General features: G+C 53.2%; 1 protein-coding gene across 1 annotated transcript in view; it reads right to left on the reverse strand.

The window, feature by feature from the left end:
- Positions 1-8,573, reverse strand: part of LOC103212923 (alpha-soluble NSF attachment protein-like) — a gene marked incomplete at its 3' end in the record, with an annotated part of 29,672 nt that extends 21,099 nt beyond the window's left edge. The window contains exon 1 of the mRNA XM_007958844.1: positions 8,514-8,573. Within this exon, the coding sequence (XP_007957035.1) occupies positions 8,514-8,573 (60 nt within the window). The remainder of the gene's footprint in view (positions 1-8,513) is intronic.
- Positions 8,574-10,640: the final 2,067 nt, after the last annotated feature.

Genomic DNA, 10,640 nt, shown 5'->3' on the forward strand with positions numbered 1-10,640 from the left:
CTGGGTCTTCACACCCTGGCCCACAGTCTTATCCTCTGACCTCACCCTGGTGACATACCACACACACCTCAGACTGGGGGCCCTAGTCTAGAGTGACTACGACACACTCCTGGCCTTGGAGAGAGGAGGGGCTTCCACAGCAGCCTGGCAGAAGAGAATTCAGACAGCACTTTGCTTGGGGCCTGGCTGCACACACCTGTGGAGGATCCCCTCCGGGAGGCTCACTTACAGAGGTACATTCCCAGACCCCAGTCACAGATTTGCCCACCTGTGGGCCTCCTCCACCGCCAGGCACTCTGGGAAAGCAGAAATGGCACATCCCACTGAGAGGCCCAAAGCCGGGCCATCAGCCATTCACAGAGTCGGCCCCAGCCGGGGCTTGTTTTGGCTCAGTGGACAGAGTGGACACACGACACAAAGCCAGTGAGATGCCCAGGCTGAAATTCTATGATTTCAGCCTAAACCGAGCCAGCTCGTGGCAGGTCAGTGGCTTGCTGTGGGATGGGAAGCCTGAGAGATTAGCACCTGCCACCTGCCAGGCCTCCAGGATGGCCGCCTCCTGGTCTGCACCACTTCTACAGCCAGGAGGTGGCAGGTAGAACTCCAGAGAGAGAGGACACAACCAAGAAGGAGTCCCTCCTCTTCTTTAGGAGAAAGGAGTGAGGTCCCAAAAGGGGAAGAGAGTGGCCTTCCCAGGGTCATTGGTGAGTCATCGATCTGAGGGACAAATACCTCAACAGCCACTGTGTGCTGGGCACTGGGGACACCAGCACCCCAGAAAGGAGAAGGGCATGGCCTCAAAAGTGGGGGAGGGTGCTGGCAACAAGCAGGAAATCAGTAAGACAATTTCAGAAATACTAACCAGAGCTCTGGTGGTATAGTGCCTAAGGCACTTGACTGCTAACCAGAAGGCTGACAGTTCAAACCCACCAGTCACTCCTCAGAAAGATGACTGGACAATCTACTTCTGTAGTGATACCACCTTGAAAACCCAAGGAGGCGTTGCTATGAGTCAGAATTCACTCCACGTCAGTGAGTTTAGTTTGTTTAAGTGCTAGAGGGCCTGGGGGAAGAGCTGCTCTGAACAGCACCAGCAGGGCCCACTGTCTAGCACGTGAGAACAGAGGTTCGTCCTCCATGACGACGGAGGAGCCAGTCCTGAACCAGGGAAGGCATTCCAGAGAGGGCCCAGCAGCTGCAAAGGCTCTGAGGCAGAAGCAGGCTCCATCCTGGCTCTGGTACAGGGAGGGGCCCCTGCTAGAGGCCAGGGTAAGGGGCTAGGCCCTATACTTATGTCACAGGAGGGTTTCCAGTAGGGCAAAGAGACCGGCGGGGGCCATCCCAGCTCTCTGCTCTATGAGGCTGCCAGGCATGTGATCGGTGGACATGGTCCCTCCTGGGCATCCAGAAGTCAATGGATAAAAACCACTAACCCCAAGGGGAAGAAACCAGGCCGTCCCTCTCTGCCTCCTCCCCACCATGCAGACAAGCTAGCAAGGCCCTGGTGGCAGCAACAGCTGATGGTCCCTCCTCCACCGACTCCCCCCAAGTTGCCGGCTTCACTCTTCCCATCCCAGGGCTCTGAGCCAAATCCAAGCCGGGAATAGAGGGAACTGGTTTGGGCCAGCCTGTGCAGGGCCGTCTATAATTACCAGCTCAGCTCTGCTTCCCCCTCCCGGGGAAGAGGAAGTGGTCTCAGGTCTCCCAGTCGCAGCCACCAACCTCCAGCAACTGCCATATGAGGGGAGTGAGCACTGCCAGGAATACAGAAGGCACAGGGATCGCCAGGCCAGGGGGTCAGTAGGACAGTCCCAGCCTCCAACCACCTTCCTCTATGCCCTGGGTACCTCCAGACTTCCAGAGACATGCTCCCCCCGCCCCCTTAGTTCCCCTAAAAGGACCTCAAAAGGTAGGGCAGATGGAGCAACTCCCACATTTTAGGTCCTCATCCCTTCAGCCCCCTGCGGGAGCCACAGCCACCAGCACCAGCCCTCTGCGGTCAGTACCCCCGCTGAGACACACATCTCTCACCGGCTGCCCCCACCAGCACCTGGCTCTCAAGATGCTATGCAGCTTCATGAGCCACTATGCAGGCTCATACGTACTCTGCAAGGAGCCCTGAGAGTGCCATGGCTGGGCACTTAGCTGCTAAGCGAAAGGTCAGCAGCTGAACCTGCCAGTGGCTCCACAGGCACAATGCCTGGTGATTATAGCCTCACTCACTCACTCACTGCCATCAAGTTGGATCCGACTCACAGCAACACCTCCTTGGGTTTCCAAGGCAGTATCTCTACGGAAGTAGATTGGACAGTCTTCTTTCCAAGGAGTGGCTTCTGCTTAGCAGTCAAACACCTTAGGCACTACACCACCAGAACTCCCGTGATGTGTCCCGGAGGCCCCTATCTGCTCTAAATAAACAAGTCAGCGTATCTTGGGTTTCCCTCGGTTCTATCAGTGAAGCCAGCCGACATGGAGCCACCCCGCTCTACGCCGCAGCTGTTGTTAGATGCTGAGTTGGTTCCGACTCACAGCGATCCTATACAGCAGAACAAAACACTGCCTGGTCCTGTGCCATGCTCACAGTGGCCGCTGTGTTTGAGCCCACTGCTGCAGCCACTGTGTCAATCCATCTTGCTGAGATTCTTCCCCTTTGTTGCTGACCCTCTACTGTACCAAGCAGAGGGAACATTAAAACACAAAGACTGCCAGTCATCTAAGCTCATCAGGCACAGGGGGCAGGTGGCCCAGCCTGGCTGGTTTGCCCAATTATATCCTGAACTGTGGGGCTACAGGGTCCCCATGACACCTCCCACCTGCATCCCCGAAGCCGTTCACAACCCTTTGCACTGTGGCATTCTGCCAGTGGGCTGTGAGTGCAGCCGGCCAGGGCTGGGCCCTGCAACCATGAAAGGACACAGTTCCACATGCACGCACGGCCCCAGCTCTTTCTACCTGCAAAATGGAGACAACAGAAGGGCCTCAGAGGAGCTTTGGTGAGGGCCAAGAATCAGGTGGGAGCCTGGGTAGTGCAGCATGTAAGCACTCAGCTGCAAACTGGAAGATTGGCAGTTTGAACTCACCAGCCATCCTGCAGAAGAAAGATGTGGCATTCTGCTTCCATAATGGTTCCTGCCTTGGAAACTCTGTGGGGCAGTTCTACTCTGTCCTCTAGGGGCGCTGTGAGTCAGAACTCCCCGTCAGTGGGTTCGGTTTGGTTTTCTGATCTATATACAGAACACTCTGTACTCTCTATTCTCCATCAGCCCCAGTACAACTTCCAATGACAACCCCCAAAGACAATAAAGATGGTAACAGTGCACACCTACTAAGTACGTGCTGGGGCCAGCACTGTGTTCTATTCACTCATTCCTTAGAACCACCCTATGATGCCAGTATGACCACAAGTTCACTTCACAGATGAAGGAACTTCCTGGCCTCGATGGTATCCCAGTGGAAAGGAGTTTTTATTTGGGCTCTTTTGGGAGGTGCAGAACTGGGATATTAGGGATGAAGCAAAGCCCCAGGGAACAGAGTGGCTGTGTGCAGAATCTGCTGGAGCCCAAGAGACACAGCAGGGCGGGGTCTCTGGATGGACTGCAGACGCTAAGGAAGCAGTAAGTTCCCCTCCCTCTCCCCCTGTCCTTTGTTGTCCCTTGGGCTTTTACTTGGGCAATCTCCAGAGCAGAAGCTGGGCTGCTCCCACCCCACCCTTCACTGGAGAGTGGAGGGGGAAGGAGGGAACAGAAGGGACGGTAGACATGTGCACCAAAGCCCCCTAGCACCTGGGAGCCCAGAAGTAAGGAAGAAGGAAGGATGCAGTTATGAACACTCACCATCCCACTGAGAGGGATGGCCCAGGCCCCAGGGGGTGCAGGCTGGCTTGGCTCTTCTGACATTCTACTTGAGATAATGCCAGGTGACACCACTGAAGCACCCAGAAGGGTGGGAGAAGCAGCAAGGTGGAGCTGAGCCCCAATGCTCTCCTCGGGGCCCTGGTCTCAGAGGGTCTAGAGAAGCGGGGGGCCGTGAAGTGTTCAACACAGACAAGAGGGGAAGGGGGCAGGGAGTGCCATGAGGGGTCCCTCACACCAGGCCCCTGAGGGGGTGCTCTGAGCTGACTCCCTGCTTCACTCCAGCCGGGTTCCAGTAGGTCAGCAGCCTCCCCTCCAGCCTCGCCTTGCCCACTCCCTGTTCTCAGCACCATCTTTGTTTTTCTTAACTGTGATTTAGGTGGAAGTCTAACAGCATCATCTTAAAGCCTCTTGGAGCTGGAAGGGACTCTGATCTTATCAGGTCTTTCTTTCAAATATTTAGAAAAAAACACAATCCCTGGGGAAAGGGGGCAAGGGTGAGGAGGCAGAGGTTCTCCAACATAGCTCCTCTCCCCACATCCCAGAGCCTCTAGCATGAACTACTGAGGAAGCATGGCCTTGGGCTGAGCCAAGGGCTTGGGTTCCCACAGGCCTGGTCCCACCTGCTGACTGTGTGGCACAGCAAGGAAATGAACTTCTCTGAGCTTCCACATAGCCACCTCCATGGGGATTCTGTGAGCATGAAATGAGAGGAAGGAGTCCTGGTAGTGGTTGGCTGCTAACCAAAAGGTTGGCGGTTCAAACCCACCCAGGAGCTCTGCAGGAGAAAGACTTGGTGATTTGCTTGCATAAGGATGACAGCCTAGAACCATGTGGGGCAGTTCTATTCTGTCCTCTAGGCACACTGTGACTCAGAGTCGACTCAACAGCAGTGGGTTTGGTTTGACCTTTGCTTTTGTGAAGACTGACAGCCTTGGAAACCCTACGGGGCAGTTCTACTCTGTCCTCTAGGGGCGCTATGAATTGGGATTAACTCAATGGCAACAAGTTTTGTGGTATTATTATTAAGGTCCCTGGGTTGTGCTTAGGAGCTCTGGTGGGGTAGTGGCTAAGGCATTTGACTGCTAACCAGAAGGCTGGTGGTTCAAGCCTACCAGCCACTCCTCAGAAAGAAGACTGGGCAATCTACTTCCGTAGAGATATAGCCTCAGAAACCCAACAAGGGGTCGCCATGAGGCAGAATCAACTCGACAGCAGTGAGTCTGGTTTGGTTTGGTTTGGGGTCAGGCTCGACTACTAAGCTAAAGGTGGGAGTTTGAACCCACCCAGCAGCACCAAGGCAGAAAGGCCTGCCGGGCAATCTGCTTCCATAAAGATTACAACCAAGAAAACAGAAAACTCCACGGAGCAGTTCTCCTCTGCAACACGTGGGGTCGCCATGAGTCAGAATCAACTTGATGGCAATGGGTGTTACTGTTATTACTTCTGTGATGGCCCTCTGCCTTTACTCCCCACCCTCTGATCCATCCCTACACCTTTCTCCTCCAGGGCTGGGGCCTGGCCCTGTCCCCATCTCCAGCGTCACCTCCCCCTTCTCCCTCCTCTAATGACATGGATTCACAGAGTTGTTATGAGTCTGAATTGAACACAGCATGCAACAATGACGAAGACCTAGAACTCCCCATAGCTGAACCTCCCTGCCTCTGGGCCTTTGTTCCACCTGCTCCCTCTCCTGGAACGCCTGCCCCGCACCCCGCCAGAGCACACCACCAGCAGAGAGAAACCTCCTGCTTCTCCTCCTTGCTGGAGCTTTGCCAGCCTCTGCTCCAGGAAGCCACCCCTGCCCCTCAAGCTCCTGGTGCCCTGTTATTCTGTGCAGAACCCTGTGTGGTGGCCCTATTCCTGCTGCCCAGGCCCCTCCTGAGCCCCGCTCCTTGGCAAACCCTTGGGCTCCAGGTGGCTCAGCAGCTCACTCCCCACAAAGACCCCTCCTCCAGTTCACACAGTGCCTCTCATCGCAGAACCTCACTTTGCAATACACAATCTAGCACTTGTGACATCACACAAGTGTGCTCTGCTAGCATCTGGTGAGGATCAATTTTGCTTTAAGGAGCCTGGTAGCACAATAGTTAAGCGCTCAGCTACTAACCAAAAGGTTGGTGGTTTGAACCCACCAGCTGCTCCGTGGGAGAAAAACCTGGCGATCTGCTCCCATAAAGATTTCAGCCTAGGAAACCCTAAGGGACAGTTCTACTCTGCCTTGTAGTGTCTCTAAGAGTTGTAATCAACTAGATGGCAACTAAAACAACAAGAAGTTCTGCCTCCCAGCCAGGCTGCAAATGCTTCAAGGGCACTCACCTTGCTGGCCTAGCTGTTCCCTCCAAGCACCCAAATTCCAAGGCAGAAGGAACCAGACACCCAGAACCACCCAGGAAAGCTACTACCTGAAAAAGCCCCTGGCTCCACCCCCAAAATATCACACTGAACTTCTCTCCCAGTGAAGTTTTTCTTATACATACCACTCTCTCTCCCCACTCAACTTCTAAAACTACATTCCTCCCTAATCAACCTACTCCATCACTTAGGATGTTTCTCCCACCACTTTCCTCAAGTGCTTTTGCTGCCCATTATCCAACCTCAAACAAAGGCCAGCGCCTTCCACAGTCTCCTCTTCATAAAAGGGGCTTCCCTTCCATTCTTCCCCACCCCTCTGGGCTCCTGGGCCCTCCCCCAAACCTCAGCCCCTAGCTCCAAGCCCCACAGCCTCCCCTTGGCTCTGCCTCTCTTGGGTTCTCAGAGTCCATGCCCACCCCCACAGGCAGTTCTTCTCTGTTGTTAGTTTCCTTTGAGTCCATTCGACCCCCTGTGTGCAGAGGAGAACTGCCCCCTAGGGTTTTCATGTCTGTGACCTTTAGGGAGCAGATTAGTAGGCCTGTCTACCAAGGTGTCTTTGAACTACCCAACCTTTTGGCTAGTAGTCAAGCACTCAAACATCTGAACCAAAAACCAAACCAAACTCACTGCCGTCTAGTTGGATCCGACTCACAGTGACCCCTCCTTGGGTTTCCAAGGGGGCATCACTACAGAAGTAAATTGCCCAAGCTTCCTTCCACGAAGTGGCTGATGGGTTTGAACTGCCAGCCTTCTGGTTAGCAGTCAAATGCCTTAGGCACTATGCTACCATCTGAGGTACCCAGGGAATCCTTCCTAACTCTGTTGTTAAGGGCTCATAATGACCCCAAGTGACAGATCACAACTGCCCATAGGGTTTTCTTGGGTATAATCTTTACAAGAGCAGATGGCTGGGCCTTTTTCCCACGGAGCCACTGGGTGGGTTTGAACCACCAACCATGTGGTTAGTAACCAAGCACTTAACCACTGTGCCACCAGGGCTCCTCTCCAGAAAGCATCAACTATTCTCCTAGACCTCCTCACAGTCCTGACAGTTTCCCCTTCACCCCTTCCAGTCCCTCTCTCAGCGTTCTTCTCCCCTAGTCCTCCAGGGCTCCCTACTTCCTCTGCCCAACAACATACCCAGGATCTCAAAGTACCAGTTTTACTCAGGCTTTTCTGCCAACCTCACAAACCCCTCACACATCTGTCTCCTAGATGTGCTTTGTGCGTTATATGTGTATGTGCGTTGTATGCATGTGCGTGCTATATGAGTGTGCCCGCTAGGTGGGTGCACTGTACACAAAAATTATGGTAAGTGACTAACCCATCTTTTAAACCTGGGCTTTATGACATCCCAAAACCACTAAGATTACTCAAAGGATGTGGCTGGGACTACTTTTCAGAGTTAATTAATTTTATATGACATATCTGTCACATCATAGGTGTTAGTTCTGCCTCAAAGGCCCCTTTCAGGACCTCTGCTTAGCCTGCTCTCCTACTGTCCTCAGACCTCCAAGTCATTATTGAGTGATCACACGGCAGACCTTCACCCCTGCTTGGTTCTTCAGTTCCCTCATGTCTCCCTTTTGACCTTTCCATCTCAGCCAAGCCATGTCACCTCACTCGTTCCCCCAGCCTCTGAGCCCAGGTCTCCTCCACCTGGGTCCCACTCAAGCATAAGGTCCCCTTAGACTGGTCATCACCCCAGACACCTTACACACCTCAGACTTGGCTCACCACCCTCAAGATCCCCCAAGCCCTGATCCCTTCGGCCTGGTTCAGATTCCTCACTGCTGACCCATCATGCAGGGCCCACGCAAATCCACTTCCGTGAGCCTGGGAAGTGTCAGCACGTTGGACAGGGGGCAGTTGCCCCAGGTCTCATCAGGGATCCTTCAAAGAGGCTCTCCGAGAGCTCCGAGTGACTCCTTAACTTGGCTCCCTCAGCCCCCTTTTGAAGGCTTCGGCCCAGTTCTCTGGCCCCTTGGCCCGTCTTTGGCTTTAGTTCCCTCACCTGCCTCAAGATGGTGTCACCTCGGCCTGTATCTTCTCAGCCCAGGTCGCCAAAACCATCTCTGTCTCCCGTCACACTGTGCGACCAGGGTCCAGACCCTTTGGCCCCCCCTGCCCCCATGACACCATGTCTCCTCATTCCAGAATCCCCTCTGTCCCCTCGGCCCTCGCCCTTCCTGCCTGCCCCTACGCCTCACACCGTGCCTCCTTCGTCCCTTCAGCCTAGGTCCCAGCAGGCCCTCGCTCAGGTTCTTAACCAAAGAGCCCGGAGAAGAAGAACTGTGAGTTCTTCACCTTGCGCTCCATTTCGGCCAGCAGCGCTATCGCCTCGGCTTCCTTCCCGGAGTTGTCCATGGCGGCCACAGGAGTCACCAAACTGTCCGACCTCAGCCCTGGGAGGACTCAACCCCCGCCCTAACACGGAAGACAAGTTGGGGAGCTTAGCGGGTTGTGCTGACGTCGCACTGGCGCGCGTGCCATGGGCAGCCCGGCAGCATGTGACTCACGCCGGCCAACCAGCAGCCTTGCAGCATGGTCGCGCCCCACCGGCCACATCGCCTGGTGACCCGCGATCTCCAATCGGCGTCCCTAGAGTTCGATGCTCTGGTGGCGTCGTGCCTAAGGCATTTGACTGCTAACCAGAAAGATGGCGGTTCAAACCCACCAGCCATTCCTGGAAGGCAATCTACTTCCGTAGGGATACCGCCTCGGAAACCCAAGGAGGGGTCGCTATGAGTGGGTCCGACTGGAGGGCACATAACAACAAACTTCGACCTGTGCACCTACATCTGTGTAGGGCGTCCTCACGCGCTTTGTGGTGGACCACATGACACCACGTTACGGCATATAAACCAATCCAAATCCTCATAGTGAAGGGTCCGCCCCAAAGTCCTGAGTTTCTGAATCTTACTCCACCAATTATCAGCTGCCTTCGCTAGGTCCTGCCTCCATTGTGGATGTGGACCTTCGTCACTAGTCAGCTGATCGCTAACTCTCCTGTAACAGTCGAGAGTTCTCCTGCGCAGGGTTCAGTGGCCCCGCCTCTGCGTTTATCTCCAGCTGTTCTCCAATTGGAAGGGCAAGTGTGGTTAAAAGGAAAACATTCTCCTTTTTCTTGCGCCCTCTGCCATCGACTGTTGAAACTGCCTTGTGGAGGTTAGTATTCCAAAGACCGAAAACAAAACGTTGAGAACAGAGGTTCTCTGACTCTACTTGCATAAGATATAGCTGGGGAGAGTGTTAAAAATCTGTGTTCTACAGTTTCATGAAATATCTAGAATGGGCAACTGCATAGACACTAAAGTGGTTGCCAAGGATTGCGGAGAGGGCTGAATGGGAGTGGGCGTCTGTCTGAGATGAAAACGTTTTGGAAATAGTAGTGATAGTTGCAGGGCATTGTGGATGTAATTACTGTCACCAAATTGCACACTTAAAATGGTGAAAATAACAATTTTTTGTTACATATTTTGCCACAATGAAATTTTAAAATCTTAGCTCTGGTAGCGTAGTGCCTAAAGCACTTGACTGCTAAAGAGAAGGCTGGTGGTTCAAACCCACCAGCCACTTCTCAGAATGAAGGTTGGGCAATCTAGTTCCATAGTGATACCACCTCGGAAACCCAAGGAGGTGTCGCTATGAGTCAGGCCCGGCTAGACAGCACAAAACAACAACAACATAGGTTCAAGCACACCTAGACCCTAGATCTTGTTTTCCAATACCATACTCCAATAAAAGGAACGGGGGGTCGGGCCATTGTGCAAAATGAGCCTGCAGCATCTTGCAATGCCAGAAAGTAAGGCAGGGCTAAGACAGAAACAAAACACACACACACAATGCTGGAGGTATGTCAAAGGGACACAGGAGCCAGGTGAAAAGGCTCCCAGGGGCCAAACCTGGAACAATTTGAATAACAGAATAAAGCAGCACTGGATTATAAACCAAATGATAATGTCAGTAATCCCAAATCTACTACAAGTTGCCTGGTTGACTCTGATTCCAGGTAACCGCATGTGTGTCAGAGTAGAAATGTATTCCATACAGGTCCATGGCTGAGTTTGTGGAAGCAGATTGCCAGGCTTTTCTTCTGAGGCACCTCTGGGGGAGACTTGAACCTCCAACCTTTTGATTAGCAGCTCAGTGTGTTAACAATTTGCATCACCCAGGGACAGACTGATAGAAATAAATGACTGTATAAATAAATAAATGGTCACTCGTGGGAGATCAGAGGGGCAGTGTTTGCACAGGGAGATAACTCAGGGGGCAGGAATGCATAGGAAAGGACACAAGGAAGAAGTACCTACAGGGAGGAAGTGCAAAGAGAGCTGTTACTCTGTGGGGAATTTCAGTCAATGTCATGAAACAAAATGTGTATGAACTGCTGTATGGAAAATGAATTTGCTCTGTAAACTGTCACCCAAATCA

The sequence above is a fragment of the Orycteropus afer genome, unplaced genomic scaffold, assembly GCF_000298275.1.
Source record: "Orycteropus afer afer isolate SDZICR_OR568_19922 unplaced genomic scaffold, OryAfe1.0 scaffold01161, whole genome shotgun sequence".
Classification (NCBI taxonomy): domain Eukaryota; kingdom Metazoa; phylum Chordata; class Mammalia; order Tubulidentata; family Orycteropodidae; genus Orycteropus; species Orycteropus afer.